Source organism: Mustela nivalis, assembly GCF_964662115.1.
Source record: "Mustela nivalis genome assembly, chromosome: 13".
NCBI classification, from domain to species: Eukaryota; Metazoa; Chordata; class Mammalia; order Carnivora; family Mustelidae; genus Mustela; species Mustela nivalis.
This window is the reverse complement of record NC_139032.1, coordinates 6,087,334-6,110,875: the sequence shown is the minus strand read 5'-3', so window position 1 is coordinate 6,110,875 and position 23,542 is coordinate 6,087,334. Positions and strand designations below refer to the sequence as shown.

At 44.6% G+C, this 23,542-nt stretch overlaps 1 protein-coding gene across 1 annotated transcript in view; it reads left to right on the top strand.

Moving 5' to 3' along the window:
* Window positions 1-23,542, top strand: part of SLC1A1 (solute carrier family 1 member 1) — a 70,479-nt gene that overhangs the window by 20,802 nt on the left and 26,135 nt on the right. The window contains exon 2 of the mRNA XM_082694418.1: window positions 19,945-20,085. Coding sequence (XP_082550544.1) covers window positions 19,945-20,085 — 141 coding nt within the window. The remainder of the gene's footprint in view (window positions 1-19,944; window positions 20,086-23,542) is intronic.

The window sequence follows — 23,542 nt, the reverse complement described above, 5'->3', positions numbered from 1 at the left end:
ATCGGTAAATCAGTAAAATCTAAAACAAAAACAAAAACCTATCATTGTCCCTTATGGTTGAGAGTTGGCTAGGCTCAGCTAAGCAGTTTTCTCTTGGGGTCTCTTTTGTGACAGCAGAGATGGTGGCTGGAGCTAGGATTGTGTGAGGCCCGTCACTCACTTGTCTGCGGCCTGGAGCTCCTCTGGTGTCCTTCTCTCTCTCTCTCTCTCTCTCTCTCTCCCAACTTCCCTCCCTCTCCCCAAGTGGTCTCTCCAGCACGGCAGCTTCAGGGCAGGTGGACTCCTAACCTGGAACCTCATGGCTTCGAAGGGAGTATCCCACAAAGACAGACCACACGGCCTCTCTTCTACTGATTTCTCCTTGTCAAGGCCTGCCCAGTGTCAAGGGGAGGGGACAGAGACACCATCTCCTGCTAAGAGTGGCAGATAATCTGTGGAGGAAGAGTCCGAGGTCTTCTGGGACAAGAAAGGATAAGTTCATCTTTCCCATATCGGAGTATGCATCTGGGAGGGATTACTCCATAAAGACAATTGTACACGGAGTCTGCTACTTGGGAGACAGAGCAGAGGGGGAGACGGAAGCTCTAAGACTAAAGAGATCACGCTGGGAAAGTGCCCCTCTTCATCAGGAAGAGGGTGGAAGGCAAACCCCTCAGGAAACACCACAGCGGTGTGAAGGGGGGTGTCAGATGTGGGGAGAGGGAAGCCCGCTCATCCTGGCTGGAGGCCTCCCCACGCCCACCTGATCTTACCCCAGGACGGTGTCGTCTGAGAATTCTCTCTCTGCACCCAGGGTCCTCTTGGGGATGAGTTTCCTTGCCAGCCGGGCTGGACCTCGCGTGGCCACATCAGGCCCCCCTCCAGGCAGACTGCTGATGGCCACCGTCCCCATCCTCCCCACGAGGACAGGCAGTCATGCAGGGAGTGTGGGGTTCTCATGGCTTCTGCCCTGTGTGTTCCCAGCGTGGCACAAGGAATTAGAGCCTCCACACTCCGCCCTCTCCCGCGGCTTCCCTCCAGTAAATCAGTACTTGGCCGGCAAGTCGTTAGGGAAGGTCCTTCCTCTAACCACCCCAGCGTCTCCTTCTGAACTCAAGCCATGTCCCTCTCATGGGCCTTCAGTCCCCGACCTTTTAGAGAACCGCAGGGCCCCAGGGCCAGCCCGGCTCCTCTCTCGTGAGTTGCCACAAGGAAACAGGAAGTCGCCTGCAGTCCTGTGGAAGGGCCGGGCTCCCTGTCAGGTGTGTGTGACATCAGAGCCGAGCGCTTCACCCCCGACACGCCTTCAGAAGACACCGGTGTGAATCCGCCCTCGGCAGCCTGAACATCGAGACGGTTGCCCACGGTCCACACCAGCTGATTCCCCCAGCCCGAGCTCCAGTCCGGTGGGTGGACGTTGAGCGAGCAGGTTAAAGGAAGAGGAGGCTCGCCGGGGGGGACACGGCAGAGTCAGGAGGCTCGACCTGCTCTCCGTGGGAAACATGAATTAACGGCGCAATTCACACTCTCCCCTCAACCCCAGCTCTGAGATGAACCCCCCTTCCCATCTTGCCAAATGTCCCCCTGCCCGGACCGTGGATGTGGGGATCTCACTCTCCCCGTGCCTTGCTGTCTCCCTCCCCTCGATGGAGCTCGTTTTCCGGGCTCCTGTCCCGCGGATCTCCCTGCCCAGGAACAGCCTCCTGACGGCTCTGTCTCCAGGTTCTAATCCCCCTGCACACCTCGGTTTTATCTCCAGTCTAGACCCGCCTGTATGCAATGTGCTCAGTGCTGCTTATGATCTCTCCTAATAGCTAATCTTCGTGTTTACTTTCTAGTCGAAGACGGCTCAGCTCATGGAACTTGTTGGTAGGGAAGAGACTTCAGGGCTGTACACACTGTCCTCCTGAGCAATCTGGGCATCCCGGGGAATGTCCCAGATTTCGTGTCTGTAGTTCTCAAAACCGCTGCCCGAGCACCAGCCAGGCTGGGGGCTGAACTCTGTGAAGGGGCACCGCTGTGGGGTCAGACACACCTGGGTGTTTAGGCTAGTCATGTGACCTTGACCAAGGTTCCTGACCTAACTTGTCTTACTTTGTCACTCAATTAAAAGCTTCTTAGATTCAGAGATTAAATAAAACAATGGATTATAAATGTTTGTTTCTTTTCCCCTGACCCCTTGGTTTCGGCATGTTCCCCCCACGGTCCTTCTCAGCAGTCCCTGCCTGTGGAACTCCTGTTCTCCAGATGCATTCAAAGATGCATCTGAACTTCTGCCTTTCTTAATCCAGTTTCAAGGTTATCTCAGGGTAGCCTTGAACTCCAACAACTCTGGGGTGGCTCTCCTGCAGAGTCGCAAGGTCTCTTGTCTGTGATGCCCGTGCACGTCCCCCCTGCCTGCGGGAAGGTGCGTTCTCAGGGACAGGAACGGCACCCCTCGTTGGCTTCACCCCACCGCACTGCCCACGGTGTTGCGTGAAGACGTCACAGAAAGCACTCGTAGGACTCACTCGGGGCCGCAGGAGGCTTCTCAAGGTCCCAGGGATCATTGCCCAGTCGCCGTGGTGTTTGCTGTCGCATGAGCATGGGGTGTCCTCCCTCAGGTCTGCCCTCCTGCCATCTTCTGTGGGAGCGCTGGAGTGAGAGATGACAGCTCAAGGAGAAATTGGCTTGTGGGAGGTACCTCGTGTGACCTCAAGGAGTTAAACAATTGTTTTTGAACTTCACGTTTAAGAATGGAGTGGTTTCACACCAAGACTCGGGTTTTTTCATTTCCTTCTTAGAGATGGAGGAGATGAGGCTGCCGTAGGCCCCCATTTCCACACGACAACACTCGGCTGGGGTTGTGGAGGCGACCCCAGGCCCCCGGGGCGTGTTGCTCACCACCACTCTGACCCCCTGGCCATGGATGGTTGCAATCTTCGGTGTAAACTAAAAAATCACTAACATCTATTTAAATGCTCTATTTAAGAATGGTTCCTCATTTTCAGTTTAGGACGGGAGACCAAGTTGCTGTTACTTCCCCGAGTGGTAGGAAGGTTCTTCTTCTATTCCATGTTTTTTCCAATGTCTGTGCTCTCCATCTGCAGACGTCTTTCGGTTGCTTGGAAGCTAGGGCCCCCAGCCCCGGGCCAGCGCCCCCCGCTTGTCACTGCGGCAGTGGTGGTTTCTTTTGACGTGGAAGAGCCATCAGTCCCCTCAGTCCATCAGGGAAGAGGGACACAGGTCAGATCATTGCTTCCACAGTCACCTTTCTAGTCCCTTCGCCCCTCCCCCAAGGGCAAGGTCGGCATGACAGGGAGGGAGAAGGAGGAAGACAAAGAGAATTTTCTTCATTTTGCACTTCATCATGTTGAATCTCGTCCCCAAGACTCTGGGTCAGCTGTCATTCCTTGTAGACTGGTGACAGAACTAAGGCACCGAGAGAGACTATTGTTGACCTTCTGTCCCGCCGCGAGGACAAAAACAGTGAGCAGAGCTTGGGCGACTTCATATCTAACTTAGGGCACGTCCCCCTCATCTGTCTGCCTTAGGGTCTTAGACCCGGTCCCACCAGGTTTCTGAGACTGGTGTTTGTGTAAGTATTTGCTGGTTGGAAGACAGTTAAGAGGGAAGCTGAAATCCACACAACGTGAGCGTCTGCCGGCTCTGAATAGACTCTTCTGTTGAGCCCTGCCCTGGGGTCGGGTCGCCAGGCCTCCCCACTGATTGTCTCTGTCCCTGGATGGTCTTCGAGGAAATAGGACCAGCTCAGAGAAGAGAAATGCGTGCTGAAGTAGGAATACACGTCCTTGGTTTTAGATCAACAGGCTTCCCGCATACATTTCCTCACGTGGTTCTCACAACATTTCTGAGGTACCTTCGTTGACGGATTTAGGTGAAGCAACCCTCCCCCCACACACACACACGAAGGCTTGACAGCTACGTATGTGGTAGACATGACAGTAGATTCCAGATTCCTGACTCTTCATTCCCTTACGTGCTCCTGCTTGGTTTTTTCTTTATTTCAACAGGGGAGAAGTTAGTTCTGAAAGCCCTTTTCTTTCTACTTTTGCCGTTGCTGTTGTCACCCATGTTGTTCATCATGGCTCACACTTCCAGAGCCTTCTGCCAGGGGTGGGGCTAAATTCTCCGCATTCCTTAGCCCTCCCCACCCTAACCACTGTGCTGGGAAATCCTACAGTCCTTCTCCCTCTTTGACTGATAAGGATACTACATTGTCCTAAGGGGTCTGCATTGGTAGCTTCCTCGGGTCCCACAGCCAGTAACTTCTTAGAGCAGACTCAACTCCAGATCTGGGTGACGTACCCGCGTTTCTGATGTGACCTGTATCACAATGTACCTAGACTCAAAACCACATGAGGATCAGGACCGTGAGTGTATGGTCCACAGAGCTTAGCGAAGTGGTTGGACGCAGCCAGGTTGCCATCATTAAATAATGACAGCTGATTTTTTATTTATTTTTTTTTTTTTAGGCCATTAGTTTGATTTTTCTTTTCGCCCAGGGATTTTCGGGTCATCGTGTTCTCAGAATAATCCTGGTTTTCTGTTGGTTGTTTTGATTGGTTTTTCTACCCTGTAATTGAAAATTAAGCTCCCAAACATCTCCTTTGTGGGCTATCAACGGCAATCTATAATCACAACTTTTCTTTAAATTGATCATCTTCTTTTGAGCTGTTAATAAACATGTCTGGCTTCATTGGAGTTTTCAAATTGTTATTTCCAGATGGTGAAGCCTTCAGATTTGATAAGCTCATGCATATCCCACTAAATGGGAGCTTGAACAAAATGCCACATTTTTGGCAGTCTTTGTGCTATTAGCATGGTAATTAAAAGGAAAAAAGAAGCTTCCCTATATTTTTGTCTTCTGTCCCACCCCATGAAAAAGCCATTGACTTGTTAACCAGGTCAAAATGAAAATGAATCCCATTTAATATAATTACCTGCCCTTTCTCTTTTCCTTTCTTTCTTTTTTTTTTTTAATCACTTTAGCTTTCTGAATGTGTGTATATGTTTTTTAAATTGAGATGTAATCCCCATAACCTAAAATTTAAAAAACAATTCCATGGCCTTTCATATATTCACTGTGCTGTGCAACCATCACCACAAACTAATTTCAGAGCATTTCCTTTTTTTTTTTTAATTTTCTTTTTTTTTTTAAGATTTTATTTATGTATTTGAGAGAGAGAGCACAAGATTAGGGGCGGAGGGAGAAGAAGAAGCAGATTCCCCACTGAGCAGGACCGTGGCGTCATGATCTGAGCTGAAGGCAGCTGCTTAACCGACTGAGCCACCCAGGTGCCCCAGTTTCAGGGCATTTCCAGTCACACTCCCCAAAAGAAACCCCACACCTGGGGTGCCTGGGTGGCTCAGTGGGTTAAAGCTTCTGCCTTCGGCTCAGGTCATGGTCTCAGGGTCCTGGGATCGAGCTCCACATTGGGCTCATCCCTCACCCCCATCCTGGGGCCACCACTAATCTGGCCTGCTCTATGGATTTGTCTGTTCTGGACATTTCTTATAAATGGAATCCTATAACTATAGTATGGCCTTTTGTGTCTGCCTTCCTCCACCGAGAGTAAAGTTTTCAAGGCGTATCCGCGCTCTGCTGCATGTCTGTGCCTTGTTCCTTTCCACGGCTGAATTGTATTCCGTTTACATGGATATACCACAGTTTCTCTACCCAGTAACAAGTGGATAGAAATGTATTATTTTCACTTTTTGGCTATTATAAATGCTATGAACATGTGGGTACAAGCTTTCATATGAAGGCATGTTTTAAATTTACTTGAGTATATGCTTCAGAACAAAATTACTGGGTCACGGGGTAACTGCGTCTGACTGCTTGAGGAGCTAGAGTTTTCCAGGGGGTCACACTGTTTGAACAGGCCCACCAGCAACGCAGGAGCACTCCAGTTTCTCCACATCTTGACCAGCCCATCATTTTCGGTTTTATTTGTTTGCTCTTTGAAGAACCACCCTGAGGAGTGTGAGTGATGCCTCATGGTGATTTCCGCTTCATGTTTGCGTGATGACAAATGATACTGAACATCCTTCTGTGTGATTATCACTCGTCTGTGTATCTTGTTTGGAGAAACATCTCTTCAGTTCCTTTGCCCAGTTTTTAATGGTTGAGTTGTAAGAGTTTGTGTATATATTCTGGGTACTAGATCCTTATCAGATATATGATTTATATATCTACCTTTCCTGAGTCGGTTGCAAAGCAAAACTTGTAGAGATTTGTATTTTTCTGCCATTGTGGTTTTAACCAGACCCTACCTTATATTTAATTACTGATGTCTGGAAGATCACCAGAACTTACATTCAAAAGTGTGATTTAGGGTGAAAAGGAAGCATTCTGTGAGCCCAGGGTTTTGATAGTGAGGTCGTGTGTGAGTCTTGGAGAAAGCCGTGGTCCCCATCTCCTTCTGTGGTAGAAGCCGTGAGGGCTAAGGTACGTGTGGTGGCAGAAGCTTGAAGGTTTATGGCATTTTTATCCATGGTGAGATGGAAACTGTGTTTTTGCTTCAAAGTTAGGTTTTTGTCTTTTGCTCTTAGAAAGAAGTTCTGGGGCAAGTGAGCTGCCCCTGCCCCTCAGTCACCCAGCATTCCAGCGCATTTCTTCTGGTCAAAATGAGTTTGTCCGTTCGAGGCAGCTCGGTTGGAAGCTTCATGATGGTTGGGGGAGGACCTGTTCTTTCTCATCCAGGCTCCACTGGGACTTGATCACTGCACACCTTATAGAAGCCGTTATCACCCCTGAACTGAGGCAGAATGGTGGGGGGCAGGCAGGTGAAGAAGGTGGCTCTGAGTGACAGACTACGAGTGAGCGAGGACGGCTGTGTCTGTGGGGTGTCTGTGAAGGGAGCAGCTCCACTTGCTCGCACGCTGACTGTGCCCATTCCTGGCTGTGCTGGGGCTTGGGGCTGGCCACAGCCTTTCTGCTGTCACGAGGTGGGTTCACCGTGACGGGCAAGGTCTTGGGGTGCCCCTGCCAGGCTCATTTATCTCTTTGCTAACTCAAAACATGATCTCACTGACTGAATCTGCCTTTTAACAAAACCCCCAGGTGGGCTGGCTGGGTGGCTCTGTCGGTTAAGGAGTCCAGCTCTCGATCTCAACTCAGGTCTTGATCTCAGGGCCGTGAGTTCAAACCCCACGTTGGGCTCCATGCTGAGTGAGGAGCCTACTTAAAAAATAAATAAATAAATAACCATAGCAACAACCAAAACAACAACCAAATAACCCCAAATCCCCAGGTGAATGATATTTGCATCAAATTTGGGAAGCCTGTGTTCGTGTCGGTCTCCCTCTCACTGCACACCTAGCACAGTTTCTCTTCTTTCTTCTCGTAGCTTCCACGGGCTTAGCCTGATGTGATGTTGGTGCTGTCCCAGTGCTGGCTACAGGCTCTCTTTGTCACTGGAGGGTGAAACCAACTGGCATTTCCCAGAGGTGCTCTCGGGCTTAGAAATAATTCCATAGAAATGCAGAAGTAATATCTATTTGTATTCAGTCTTGGGTCTTCTCAGCCTTCTCCACCTCCCTGTCTTCCCAGGGAGGGAAGGCTGCCTCCCTGACAGGCCCTCATTAGATGAGGAGCCCCTTGAAGGAAGGGGTCTTAGACCGTCCATTTTTATATCTTTATTTCTCCCCACGGCACCTAATATCTCTTGGGCAAATAAATATCTGCAGAATTTAATTATGAATGAAAATTATTTCTGAAGACATCAAAAAAGAATTAAAAAAGAATTTTTTCTTGGGCACCTGGGTGGCCCAGTAGGGTAAGCCTCTGCCTTTGGCTCTGGTCATGATCTCAGGGTCCTGGATTCAAGCCCCACGTCGGGCTCTCTACTCAGCAGGGAGCCTGCTTCTCCCTCTGCCTGCCTGTCTGCCTACTTGTGATTTCTGCCTGTCAAATAAATAAATAAAATCTTTTTTTAAAAAATGTTTTTTTTTTGTTTTGTTTTGTTTTTCCTGGTGCCAAGATCCTGAGAGTTTCATTTCAGGGACATCAAGTGGTGTGAAGATGAACAATCATTATTTACAGTTGGAGGGTCTTATGGGTGCTTTGGGTCTCATTGCTTTAACCCTGAAATCTTTTTCACTTATAGGGTAAAATGAAATATTTTTCTACCAAAATAAATAAAGTAGACCAAGGGAATTGGTTTGTAGATTTATCACAATGCAAATATTTTACATAAATTTCTTCCCCCAATCTCTCTGACTACACTGCTTTTGAGCTCAGTGACCATGACTTACCTGTGAGAGCCTAATTATGTCAAGGATCTCACAAGAAAACCTGTGAAGAGAATAGAGCCTATAGTAATAACCCACATTGCTTGAGTACTTACTATGAGAGGCAGCTACTGTTTATTCTGAGCGTTTCCTATCTAATTTCATTTTTAAGTCTACGAGTGGTCTCTGAGATTGATATTTGATTATGCCTGTTGTTACCCATGAGAAAATGGAGGCCTAGGCAGCAAGATAAATGTTTTGCCCAAGAGTACACAGCTAATGAAATGGTGAGGCCAGTGTTTGAACACCGATCATCAGACTCTAGAGCTTACCTCCCAAAGACCTGATGGATTAGTTTCTTCCCTCAAGATGTCCCACATGATTTAATAGGCCACATTTCATCACCTAGATGAAAGGCCCCTTGAGTATGCATTACTCTCATCTCTATTTCCTACTGGGCAATGGACTGCGGGAATTAGGTGGCCTGTAAATGATTGTTGGCTTAATTGATCCCACGAGGTTTCATGGGAGTCCTTGGAACAGCAGTGGACGTTTTACTATAGCAAGATCTTTCCTGTATATGTGGAAGTCTCAACTTTAATCGTCGCAGTCTCCCTTATCCATCTTAAAGAGGACATCTTGGAAAGAAAGGAAGTAAGCAGTTGGAGATGTTGTAACATTTGGTAGTATGAAGGTCGGGTTTGTGTGGACTGGCCCCTTCCGTCTCAGACACGGAAAGATAGCACCCCTCTCCAAATAGCCAAACCCAGACCCAAAATAAAGCCCAGGCCAAAATAAAGGGAAATCCTGGGGCACCTGGCTGGCTCATTTGGTTACACATATGACTCTTTTTTTTTTTTTTTTTTTTCTGATTTTATTTGAGAGAGAGAAAGAGAGCACAGGCAAAGGGAGGAGCAGACTCCCCACTGAGCAAGGAGCCCAATGCAGGACTCGATCCCAAGACCCTAGGATTATTACCTGAGCTGAAGGCAGATGCTTAGCTGACGGAGCCACCCAGGTGCCCCACACACCTGGGGTTTTGAGATCAAGCCCCATATTGGGTGTAGAGATTACTTACAAATAAAGTCTAAAAAGGAAGGAAGGGAGGGAGGAAGGAATGTAGGTCCTCATGTGCCAGAAATAAAAAGGGAACTCAAAATCAGAAGTATAGGGGCGGCTGGGTGGCTCAGTGGGTTAGGGCCTCTGCCTTCGGCTCAGGTCATGATCTTAGGGTCCTGGGATCACCCCGTATCGGGCTCTCTGCTCAGCAGGGAGCCTACTTTCCACTGCCCCCTCTCCCTCGCCTGCCTCTCTGCCTACTTGTGATCTCTGTCAAATAAATAAATAAATTTTTTTTAAAAAAATCAGAAGTGTAAAAAGAAAAAAACTGTGATGCTAAGGTCTAGACCCAATTATAAGCCTTCATGATAGGAGACAGAGGTTTTACTGCCCATATGGGGAAAAAAACGTGAGTTTGGACTGTGTGAGTGAAGAAGCTAGAATCAGACCTCTGTATAAAGCGTGGACTCTCAAAATTTGGCCCTATCCTTGAAAAGAATACCAGAAGAATTCTACCCAGTGACTCAGGAAAACGTCAAGAAAGCATGCCGTCTGCCCATGGCTGCAAGTAACAGGTTAGAGGGGCACCTATGAAAAATTAAAATGGGGACTTAACTGTGGGTATGTGATCTAAATTTACACCACCACAGAATGCTGACTCCCACTATGTAGAACAAGCTGAGGGTTGCTGGAGGGGAGGTGGGTGGGGTTGGGCTGGATGGGGATAGCGTTTTAAGGAGGACACTTGTTGTGATGACCGTAGGGTGTTATATGTATGATGAATCACTAAATTCTACTCCTGAAACTACTACTACACTCTATATTAACTAACTTGAATTTAAATAAAAACTTGTCTCGGTGACGGGAAGAACCTGGCTGGCTCATTTGGTTATACATGCGACTGTAACCACATTCGTTTTTCCACTGAAAAACTAATAGGAAGACAGTCCTGGTAACCTCGAAATTCCTAAATCCTGAAGAGAAACGGGTTTCCTACTCTCTCAGAGTAGGAAACCAAAAGAGAAATCTACAGTCACAAATTACAAACCACACAAGGAAATGACAAAAGTGAACATATACACTACAAGCAAAAGAATGCATATTCCAAAAATTGGAAATGATACCACAACCCGTAAGACCATGAAGGGTGTTTAAAATTAGTAAAGAGTGGGTCGCCTGGGTGGTGCAGTTGGTTAAGCATCGGACTTTTGGTTTCAGCTCAGGTTATGATCTCAGGGTCGTTCAATTGAGCCCCGTGTCTGTGCTCGGTGTGGGGTGGGCTTGAGATCCTCTCTCCCTCTGCCCGCCCCCACACGTGGGCACTCTCTGTCTCTAAAATAAATAAATAAATCTTTTAGAAAAGTGATTAAAGAGAGACCGATGAATAGAAACTAGGAAATCGAAGGATCCTCTGGAAAGTGGACAGTAACTTCCAGAGATGACCCTTAAAGACGATGGAACTTTTTAAACTCAGGGAATGGATGAAACACCCAGTAAGAGCAACTGAAGGAACGATGGGTCACCCGATGCAGGTTCGAGAAAATCAGTGAGGATGCATCACAGAGATAAGAAGAAGGAATATTATAAGCTTCCAAGTCCTCATGTATCTGGATCTTACAAGCATAGGTGTAGCGAATTTATAGTTCGAAGAAGAAATCACCATAGCAATTGGAAATTGTAGTTAGAACTAAACAACAGTAAAAATACTACGTAATAACCTGGGGAACACAAACACTGAATTTGGAAGGAAGTGTATATACCCTTACATGCCTATGTGGAAACAGACTGGTGCACTAAGCAGTCAGCTCCCAAAGTTAGAGTAAGAAAAGGGCAAACCTAGAAAAAAATAGAGGGAACAATTGATCATTCAGTCAGAGCAGAACTGAATGATACAGAAAGCAAAAACAAAGCAGGGAGTGTGGAATGGAAAACTGAACAGCACTTAGACTGGATCTACCCGTATTAACATGAATAAGCCTCGTGACATTTGTAACATGAATAACACATCGTGAAAAAATATCAGAAGGAAAAAGCAAGTCACAAAAGACTGTATCCAGACTGGTATTGTACAAGTCAGGTTTTCAGGCACATGCAAATCACATGAGGCTTTTTTCCCTTGTTTTTACATATTAACGTATAATATGATATTTACTTCAGGTGTACAGGTCTGTGAATCATCAGGTTTACACACTTCACAGCACTCACCATAGCCCATGCCCTCCCCAGTGTCCGTAACCCCTCCACCTTCTCCCTCCCTGTTACCCCCAGCAACCCTCAGTTTGTTTCCTGAGATTAAGACTCTCTGATGGTTTGTCTCCCTCCTTTGACCCACCTTGTTTCGTTTTTCCCTCCCTACCCACCACAACCCGCCACTCTGCCTCTCAAGTTTCTCATATCATGGAGATCATATGATAATTGTCTTTTTCTGACTGACTTATTTCGCTCAGCATAATACCCTCTAGTTCCATCCACGTCATTGCAAATGGCAAGATTCCATTTCTTTTGATGGCTGCGTGGTATTTCATTGTGTATATACACCACATTTCTTTATCCATTCATCTGTTGATGGACATCTAGGTTCTTTCCATAGTTTGACTATTGTGGACATTGCTGCTATAAACATTTGGGTGCATGTGCCCCTTTGGACCACTACATTTGTATCTTTAGGGTAAATACCCAGTAGGATAGCTCTATTTTCAACTTTTTGAGGAACCTCTGTACTGTTTTCCAGAATGGCTGCACCAGCTTGCATTCCCACCAACAGTGTAGGAGGGTTCCCCTTTCTCTGCATCCTCGCCAGCATCTGTCATTTCCTGACTTGTTAATTTTAGCCATTCTGACTGGTGTGAGGTGATACCTCACTGTGGTTTTGATTTGTATTTCCCTGATGTCGAGTGACATGGAGCACTTTTTCATGTGTCTGTTGGCCATCTGGTTGTCTTTTTTGTAGAAATGTCTGTTCATGTCCTCTGCCCATTTCTTGATTAGATTATTTGTTCTTTGGGTGTTGAGTTGATGAATTCTTTATAGATTTTGGATACTAGCTCTTTATCTGATATGTTGTTTGTGAATATCTTCTCCCATTCTGTGACTTGTCTTTTGGTTTTGTTGACTGTTTCCTTTGCTGTGCAAAAGGTTTTGGTCTTAATGAAGTCCCAATAGTTCAGTTTTGCCCTTGCTTCCCTTGCCTTTGGCGATGTTTCTAGGAAGAAGTTGCTGTGGCTGAGGTCAAAAGAGATTGCTGCCTGTGTTCTCCTCAAGGATTTTAATGGATTCCTGTCTTACATTTAGGTCTTTCATCCATTTTGAGTCTGTTTTTGTGTGTGGTGTAAGGAAATGGTCCAGTTTCATTTTCCTGAATGCAGCTGTTCAATTTTCCCAGCACCATTTGTTGAAGAGGCTGTCTTTTTTCCATTGGACATTCTTTCCTGCTTTGTGAAAGATTAGTTGACCATAGAGTTGAGGGTCCATTTCTGGGCTGTCTATTCTGTTCCCTTGATCTACGTGTCTGTTTTTGTACCAGTACCATACTGTCTTGATGACGACCGCTTTGAAATAGAGCTTGAAGTCTGGAATTGTGATGCTGCCAACTTTAGTTTTCTTTTTCAACATTCCTCTGGCTATTTGGGGTCTTTTCTGGTTCCATATAAATTTTAGGATTATTTGTCCATTTCTTTGAAAAACAATTGATGGTATTTTGATAGGGATTGCATTAAATGTGTAGATTGCTTTAGGTGACTTGATACATTTTAATGGCTAGGGACATATACAGAAACCTGTTAGATGATCATCAAAACAACTTCTTTCCCGAGCCAGACTGAATTCTTAATTGTAGGTAGCAGACAAAGAGGGAGTGATTTCAGTGTCAGCAGTCATCAATATAGACAAAACAGTGTGGACAACCAGGGGACAGATCCATCCATGAAGAAAAATATTTATTATTGCAGTAATAACAGAATTGTTTTCTTTTTTCAACTCCTCCCCCTAAGAGCCTCTAACATTCAATACAGGACTTGGCATATAGTTGGATTTTCATGAACATGCACTTGTTTTTTGTTTTTCTGGAATCTAGATACTACAAAGAATGCATTTAAGTTACTTTCTTCCCTTGAACCTGAAAATGCACAATAAACTCAAGCCTTTGTATCAGATTTTATGCTTGCCCTGTTTGGTTGTGAGGAAAAGTCTGTAACATTCAAAAAATTGTCATTTTTGACAATTTTTTGGTAAAAAAAAATGTTTAACAGCAGGGTGGTGGTCAAGAAACATGTCCATCCAAAGTAGTGTTATTAGTGTCTTTAAAAAGATGAAGATGCATAGCATGAGGAAATGCCTATAATATAAGGTTAAATGAGAAGTACCAAAACCCAAACAAAACCCTTACATTATTCACAGATGAACTTTGAAAACATACAAAGTGAATGAATCCAGTCGCACAGGACCCAATATCAGTCAGGATTTTCCAGAGAAACAGAATCTTATGCGTAAATCTACGTGAGATTTATTTTAAGGAATTGGCTCTGTACACAGTTGTGGGTTCTGTTAAGTCCGAAGTCTGTAGGGCAGGCAGGCAGCTCGGGTAGGGCATTGGAGCTGGCGTCTTGAGGCAGAATTCCTTCTTCTGCATGAAACCTTGGTTTTTGCTCCTCGGCCTTCAGCTGATGGGATGAGACCACTGAGATGCTCAAGGGTCGTCTCCTTTAGTTAAAGTGAACTAATGGGAGACGTTAGTCACATCTACAGGATACCCTCCCCCGCAGCTGGATCCGTGCGTTATTGACTAACTGGTACTGTAGCCTAGCCAGGTTGACACAGAAGATTAACTGATCATCACAGCCTCATGTTATAAGACTCCGTTTATATGAAATGTCCAGAATCGACAGATCAAAAGAAAGCAAATTCGTGGTTGCCAGGGCCTGGGCCAAGGGAGGATTGGGGAGTGGCTGCTAATGAATATGGGTTTCTTCATTGGTGATGGAAATACTCTGGAATTAGATAGTGGTGATGGTTGCACAACATTGGGAAGGTCCTAAAAACCCCTGAGTTGTGCATTTTAAAAATGATAAATTTTATGTGAATTTTATCTCCATGAAAAACTGCCCCAAGCCCTATAATTATACAGCCATTAAAAAATTACAAGAGGGGGTGACTGGGGGGCTCAGCGGTTAAGTGTCTGCCTTCAGCTCAGGTCGTGATCCCAGGATCCTGGGATCGAGCCCTGCATCAGGCTCCCTGCTCTGCGGGAAGCCTGCTTCTCCCTCTCCCACTCTCCCTGCATGTGTTCCCTCTCTCTCTGTCTCTCTGCCAAATAAATAAATAAAATCTTAAGAAAAAAATTACAAGAGATAACTCTGGACCCCGGGAAACACACTGAGGGTTCCAGAAAGGGAGGTGAGTGCGGAGATGGCATAACTGGGGGGTGGGCATTAAGGAGGACCCGTGATGTGATGAGCTCTGGGTGTTACGCACAACTAATGAGTCACTGAACGTTATATCAAAAACTAATAATGCACTATATGTTGGATGATTGAACTAAAAATACAAGAGATAATATACAAGAGATAATTCTTTTGAAATGCTTAGCACAGACTCTGACATAAAGTCGGTACTCGATAATTGTTAACCATTATGTTATTTTTTTCAATTTTTTATTTAAATCATGATTAGTCGCAATAGTATATGAAAAAAGTGAAAACAATTTCTCTTCATATATATTTGAGTTGGTGAAGTTGGGAGTGAATTTTTGAGCTTGTTATTTCTGGTAGAACTGTGATAATACTGCTTGTGCCGTAAGTACATTTTTTAAGGGTTTAAAAATAAAGCTTTACAGAGGCATCTGTTTGGAGCCAAAGTGCACGTAAAGAGCTCTCACTGGTGGGAGAACACGAGAGATGGGAACAGATCTGTTTCAGAGGAAGGACAGGCTAGAATCTATGCAGTGTACACACATGGTCATTTGTTAATAACTATTCATTCTACGCTTTTTATTTTCTGCTTATCAATGTTCATCTTAGTTGAGCTCCCAAAGGGCAAGGAGGCATATTGCTAATTCTCCTAATATAGTACCCAGCAAGATGGCATGATTAGATCACTAGTTCTGGGGTAATTAAAAATATTTTTTCCCTTGCCAATAGTTCTTATTCAATCAAGCCAAAATCAGTCTGTGTATCAGAGAACCATTCGGGGGTTTTGATTTAAAAAAAAAAAAAAAAAAACCCACAGATTTTAATCTCTTTCCTGAAAATACCCTAAAACAGGAACAGTGCTGTTTTTATAAATCTGCTTTCTCAAATTCAGCTACCATCCCCAGATTAGTTTTTATAGCTATAAAAAAACATGTACATAAGAACAAAGGCTGACTAGAACCCAAAAAATGGAGGGGAGGGAAGGAGAGGTCGGTATAAATTACTTTACATGACTTTTTCTTTCATCTGGATTTCTAGAATTCTCTCTCCCTCTCTCTCTCTCTTTTTAAGATTTTTATGTTTAAGTAATCTCTACACCTGTTGTGGGTCTTGAACTCACAACCGCAAGATCAAGAGTCACACACACCCCTGGCTGAGCAAGCCGGGCGCCACTCTAGAATTATTTCTTGAACAATTTTTTATGAGCTTAGAGTTAAAAAAGAAAAAAATCACCCATTTCTTCCATGATAGGGCTACTGGACCGGCAGTTGTTTGAGACAACATGAACTTGAAGAAATCTCCAGCCCAGGTCTTAATTGTTTTCCTCCCTAGTGTCTTCCTTCCCTGTTTCACTGATACGCTTAACCATGAAGAGTGGGAGAGGCCTAGCCAGCTCTCTAGAAGCCAATGAACTGATCCTATGAGCCCATTTTATTTTGTTTTTCCAAGATTTTATTTATTTATTTGAGAGAGAGCACACGCAGGGGCAATGGCAGAGTAGGGAGCAGGCTCCCCACCGAGCAGGGAGTCCAATGCAGGACTCAATCCCAGGACCCTGATAATGACCTGAGCCGAAGGCAGACGCTTAACCGACTGAGCCACGCAGGCGCCCCCTACAGGAGCCCATTTTAAAGCTGGGGACACCAAGGCTCAGAGATATCACAGCATCTTGGGCGTTAGAATGGACCTTGAGGGCATTTCATTCCAAGCCTTTTGCCCCATACCTTCAATCCCACCCCTCGATGATGGGAGAGGTTAAAATTACAGCCCAACTTGACAAACCTTGTAAATGGCAGAGCCAGAGCTCAAGCTGGTGGTTCTAACACTGAGCTCTTCCCAAGCTGCCTTTGTACCGGCTTGGGCTCTTCCTGCTTGCATGAGAGAAGGCCGCCCAAGAGTGAATTGCTGGTAACAGATGGGGCCACAGAGGTCTACATAGCAATTCTGCCTTTGGGCTTCCTCGTTGGCCCTGGAGAGCTACGCCATTCAGAAAGGTTCTAGTTCTGGGAGTGATTCTGCCAGGGGGGTCTGACCTGTGTACCTCCAGGCTGACTTGTGTTCCCAGCAGCCTTTGACTTTGAACACCGCTCCATGCTCTTAAATCCAGTCCAAGATCTGGCCCTGGAAAAGGGTAGAGAAGGATTGTGTGCTCAGGGAAATCCCGACTTCATCATGGGACTCGGAAAATCTTCCATTGATTTTTCTTAGCAGGCATCCAATTTTTCCAAACTGCTTTGAGACCAGGATAAAACACATATTTACAATGTGTAACTCCTGGCCGAAGTTCTTCGCCAGCCACTTCTTAACCCTTGAGGGTTCCGGGATGACATCTCTGTCCCAGGGTAAACCTTTCAACTCCCTTTCCAGCTCTTGGTTGGTATTTATATTTTTCTCCTTTTCAGGAGAAAAAAGGAAGGAAGGAAGAAAGGAAGGAAGGAAAGGAGAGAGAGAGGGATGAAAAGGAAAAAGGAAAGGGGAAAAGAAGAAATTACAATTTGTGATGCTCAACCTCAAGAACACGCTGGTAGAAGGTTTTCATTACCAAATAGAGTAACCTGTTCATGGCGCTGTCACTTCTGAAAGCTTTGAAAATGCTCCTTGTGCTAACTCTTTTATCTCTCCCGTAAAAACCCATTATCTGGATCAGGGTTGAAAAACAGCAAGTACGCTTCTTTGTAATTTCCCTGCATGTATTTGGGGTGGAGATGATTAGAGGCACAGCTAATTGCCAGTAATATAAACCCTAAAATTGGAGCCCCTCGGGGGTTTTTTTGCTACTCAACAGAGTGCTTTTGTGGTGGGTTTTTGAGCACAGACACATCTTCTTTCTTTCTGCACACAGAGCTTTCTTTGACATACAAGCCAAAAATTTACTTGAGGCAACCTAAGGAGTATGAGAGAGAGTGTCTGTTTGTTTGGTTTTTCAAAACACTGAACACTACCGAGTATCCTTACAGCATAAAGTAGGTATGTTCCATATAGGACAGCTGAACACAGGCATTTGTTAAGTAGGAAGTGAGCACAATGTGCTTTTTAAATTCACTTAAAATATTTTGAATCCTTGGCGTTCTGAACCACTCTAGAATCTCTAACCCTAGGTTTTGAAATATGAACCAGGCAGGATTGATATTGAGGTTTTTTTTTTTTTTTTTTTTTTTTTGGTTTAGCTACAATTTGAGAAATGTTTGTTCCAATAATTAAAAATGGCTGATCAGACATACATTTAAAATGCATGCCTAAAATAAAGAGATCAAGACAATGATGGAACAAGTAGGAAAATAAAATTAAACCAAGGATAAGGTCACTATGCAGATACACGAGATTCCTTTATTTGGCCCTATTAAGAGACATTGGAAGTGCACCTGAATTTAAATGAAAACTCTAGTATTGCTTATAATTCACACATCTCTTTGTTGCCCTAGAATTTGTAACTGTGACCGAACCACTGTAAATTTTCACAGACTGAGTCTGTAAGGGAGCAGACCCAGTGAGGTCCTCCTTGAGTCTTTCTGCTGTCACTGTTTTATCTCTCACTAGCCTGTCATCCTTGGAGGCTGATGAAGGATAAAAGGTGTGCCAGTCATCCCAGCCCATCTTATGTCTTGGTTTAAAAAACATGGGGGGTAGTGGGGCGTCTGGCTGCTCATTTGAAGAGTACGTGACTTGATCTCGGGGTTGTGAGTTTGAGCCCCAGGTAGGGTGGGGAGATTGGTTAAAATAAATAAATAATTTTTTAAAATAGACGTAAGAAATATAAAAGGGGGAGGGTGCCTGGGTGGCCCAGTCGATTAAGCATCTGACTCTTGGTTTCAGCTCAGGTAGTGATCTCAGGGTCGTGAGGTTGAGCCCCACACGGGGCTCCATGCTTAGCGCGCAGTCTGCTTGAGATGCTCTCTCTCCCCCTCTCCCTGCTCATGCTCTCTCTCTCTCTAATAAATAAATCTTTAAAAATATAAAAGGGCAGTGTTGCAAAGGATCAGTGTGGGGCTCAGAAGGAGTAAGGCAGTTAGATGTTGGGACCATTTGGAAGAGGATAAGTAAGAAAAGCTTTTGATTTGTTGTTATCAAAACCAGCCCCAGAAAGAATTCCTGTGGATGTCTTGTGCAAGCAAGCTTTCAAAACTTGAACAACATGGGTTTAACCTGTGCGAATCCATGCACACAAAGATATTTTTTTCAATAAATGCAGTCAGGCACTGTAATGTCTTCTCCTTACGACTTTCTTAATAACATTTTCTTTTCTCTAGCTTAGTTTATTGTAAGATTCCAGCTCACAGTACGTATAACATACAAAATGCACGTTAATTGACTGTTTATGTTCTGGGTAAGGTTCTCAGCGAACAGCAGGCTATTAGTAATTTTGTTTTTGTGGAGACAGAAGTTATACGCGGATTTTGACTGTGTGAGGATTGGTGCCCCGAGCTCCAGCATTGTTGAGGAGTCCACTGTGTAACATTTCTTGATTTCAAACACTTCCCTATAGCCCCAGTCTCCAAGGCACTCAGGTTCAGTAACTTCAGGCCAATTTGGACACGTTATCGTCTAGAAATAGCCAACACAGAATGGAGAGCATTAGACCACGCCGTCGTTCAACAACATGTAAATATATCAAACCAAAGGAACCTAATGTTACTATTAAAATCACAAAAGGTGCATAAACAGAGAGCACCATGGAAAGAGTATTTATGAGAAAATGAGAAAATTAAACACTGATATGTAAACTATAGAATGTGAAACACCTGGGGCACTGGCTGGCTGGTGAGTTGAAAGAATGTATGAGTCTTGATCTCAGGGTGGTGAGTTCGAGTCCCAAGCTGGGGCTAGAAATTACTTTAAAAATAAATAAATAAATAAATAAAAATAAAATGTAAGGTGCCTAAGGTAGACAAAGACTAAGGGGAGTGTGTAAAAACAAAATAGTTATATTGGGTTGACAAAGATGATGTATTTCTTTTCCTTCTCATAGTGTTTTTTTTGATGTTTTGTCATTATAAGTAATATAATTGGAGGAGAAAAGAAATAAAAACCAAAACTTTCATGCAAAGAATATTTTTACAAACTCACTGAATAATGTGTACTTTGTGTTCATTAAAATGTGATTTGTTTTTTAAGTCTAACATTTACAGAATTGTGGAAGAGCGCCTAAACTGTTTCTCTTGCCAATAAAATGTGGTTGGGGGTTGAGGGGATATTTTTCCATAGAGATGTATACAGAAGAACTCAATGCTGGTTTTCTTTTCTTCTTTCCAATCTTTGTCTTTCTTAGGGATCACCATAGGAGTCTTGGTTCGAGAATATGGCAAGCTCTCTAGTCTGGAGAAATTCTACTTCGCTTTTCCTGGGGAAATCCTAATGAGGATGCTGAAAGTCATCATTTTGCCATTAATTATATCCAGCATGATTACAGGTACCTTAAGAAAATTGATGGTTCTCTGTGATTATTTAAGGAGCTGTCTGTTAAGTTGTTCTTTTCTAATTATGGGAACTATTGAAATGCATTTGAGCATCACACGCACACATATATACTCCTTACTTGGAAAGTGTATATTTGCTTGAGTGGAAATATTTCATCACTCACAGGGTGGCATGGCTCTGCCTAGGGCCCTGTCCACGACTGCTCGAATCTTCCTTTGGCCATCAGTGTGGTGTCTTGGGGGGGGGGGGTGCCATTTTCAAACATATTATAAATAAAATTCTACCCAGGGCACAGGACATTTAAAAAAAAAAAAAAAAAACGCCCACATGTTTGGTCACTGAAATGTCAGCCAGTGTCCCCAGGCGAAATGTGGGTGTCAGCTTTGATGTTGTTTTGAGTAGTTCACTCATGTTTCCCAACTGCCGCCATGCCCCGCCCCACCCTCTATGAGCCTGCGCTCTTGACTTTCTCCGCCTTCCTCACCCCTCTTCCACGGCTCCATATGCCTGCCCTCAAAACTCACAGCCACACGCTGTGGGAAATGTTTAAGGATGGCTTTGCACCATATTTTGAAAGCCTAGTATTTTAAAATCCGAACTTGTGACCCAGTTGGGTTTGGAAATGCTTCTTCCCTTCTTGGTCACTCTGTTGCAGGGTCCCTTTAAAGAGCAAGCTTCCCTCTGGAGGTAGAAAGTATTTTGGCTTACAAAAATGTCATCGGTCTGGATGTGGTAAGCTTCGCAGTGCATTCTGTAGTTTCTTGTGCTTATCGTAATTCTGCCGCTAAGTAAAATGTGGCCTGATGGTCGCTAGTGTGGTCAGGTTGAAAAACCAAGGTTTTCCATAATCATGCAATTAGGATTCTTGGCATGTCCTCTTCTAAAATCCACACCCCCCCCCCCCAAAACCCTGCTACCACTAGAAAGACCTGGGGCTGATATATGCAGAGTTCTGGACGTTGGCTCAGGAAAGGGAGTGTGGGTATCAGGATCTGCTGTACTCAGCAGCCGAGTTGCTTGAAAAGCTATAGATTTGGCTATTGAACTTCCCAAGTGCCAAACTCCACTCAGACTAGAATCTCCTGAGAGCTTTGTCTTTAAATGGTCTTGGTCTTCTTGGCTTATTACAAGCCTGAAAAGAACATTTCATTATTTTTATGTATATATTTAATATGCTTTGAAATACCTGGTCTCTGTTAGACCCTGCAACCTGGGGGCCAAATCAGTAGGCCAGTGGTTTAGACCATGTATGATTTATCTGTTCAACTTTAAATTAGCAGAAGCATTTAAAATTCGAAAGATTTCATGTAAGCACCCAGATTCCCAGGTTCCTCTGAAAAGAATTAAGATCAGGAAACACTGGACCCGTGTCCCTCCGCGGACCAACCAAGATGGCTATTCTGTTTAGTTGAAGCAAATACACTGGAGGATCCCATGGCCCCTGCCTCTCCCTAGCCTCTGATACCCCGTCCGCTGCATTCGTTTACATTTTCTCCTGGCCCCGTAGCTGTTGGCTTTATAATCCCAGAGCATTTTCTCCACATCAAGATTCTAAATCTTTTCTTAGGCTCCTTTGAGAACATGATGAAAGCTTTGGACTCTCTCCCAAGAAAAATGTTCACGGTTGTACGTACAATACCATATTTTGCATGCAGTTGTACAGGTACATAAATCACTTCACCAATACCATTTAAAACTGGGGCCTAGGGCGGGGGGCCCCTGGGTGTCTCAGTTGGCTGAGCATCCAGTTCTTGCTTTTGGCTCAGGTTATGATCTCAGGGTCGTGGAATTGAGCCCCACAGCAGACTCCAGGCCGCTGAGAATGAAGCCTGCTTGGGAGTCTCTCTCCGCCCCTCCCCTGCTCGCTCACACTTTCTCCCTTTTAAAGATAAAAAGATAGATAAAATAAACAAATAAATAAAATTTGGGCCTATGGAAGAATGTATGGAAACTTGATCCAAATTAGGCAGCAAATTCAAAACTTGTGCATTTAACCAGGTTTTAGAAGAAAAGGTAAAAATGCATTACGAATATGCTCATATAATATCAGATGTTGAAATATGTACCACTCTTGGCAGTCAGTAACTGGTGGTATTTTTGAAGTCTGGGTGTTTTGTGTGCTAGCTCAGCCTTGCAGATAATGTAGGAGAATAATTTGCAACCATCAGCACTTTGCTCACATAGCCCAGCTGCCTTCTAGAGCGTTAGCACAGGTCTGGACATTTCTACATTTTTTTCTTTAGCAAAACCCCCAGCAGGGAAATAGGAGTAAGAGAGAGACCAAAACGGCTGCCCAAAGGGACGTGAATAAAACAGTCTGGGAACAGTGATGCCATGTTCCTGATTTAAATTGTCAGTTTAAAGGGGAAACATAATATTACTAGTGTTGGCAAGGGTGTGGGAAAGCAGGCTCATTCATACCTTGTTGATTATTAACTGGAACAAACTTTTGGGGGGTGCAGCTTGGAACATATCCTGACCTCTCCCCCCTTGGTAATTGTACCTCTCAGAATTTTTTGAAAATAGTCAGAGATCTGTTCAAAGATTTGGATACAAGAATGTTCATGGTAGCATATTTTTTATAATGGTGGTGAATTATAAGCAGTCTAAATGTACGTTTTACCCCCAAGTTAGGATTCTCTGCAACCGTTAGAAACCTTGTTTTGGAAACATTTAATGACATGTGGTTATGTCCTCACATGGTATAAATAAGGAAGATAAAAACAAATTATACAACAGGATGCTGTGTACAATCCAAAATTTATTATAATTTATGTGCATTTTTAAACGTCGGGACACACACCAAACAGTTAATGATGGTTAGATCAGGGTAGTAAGGAAACATGACTCATTGTGCTTTCTTTACATTTTCAAGGCAAACACGTGTGTGTTATTTTTGTTTGTTTGGTTTCGTATTTTCTTTCTCTCTTCCTCCCTCTCTCTCTCTTTCTCCCCCTCTCCCTCTTTCTTTCTTTTTTAAGAAAAAAAAAAGGGGGGTGGCGCCTGGGTGGCTCAGTGGGTTAAGCATCTGCCTTTGGCTCAGGTCATGATCTTGGGGTCCTGGGATCGAGTCCCCACATTGGGCTCCCTGCTCAGTGGGGAGTCTTTTTCTCCCTCTGTCTCTCCCCATGCTCATGCTCTCGCTCGCTCTCTGTCTCTCTCTCTCTCACATGCTCCCTCTTCCTTTCAAATAAAAAAGAGAGAAAGAAAGAAAGAAAAAAGGGAGTGGGCTGGGTTCTGCTCTAGAGAGTGGGCTGGGTTCTGCTCTGTGCTCCTCCCACTGAGCCTCGGGCAGGGTCCCCCTCCCCTCCTCCCGGCTGTGCTCCCAGGCTCCTGCAGCACCTCAACACCTTTTCCCTGGTGCCTCATCCACCCCCAGACCCTGCAGGGGCCCTCAGCCCCCCTCCCCGGCCCAGGAGGGAGACAGCAGGGGAGAGCACAGGACTCCT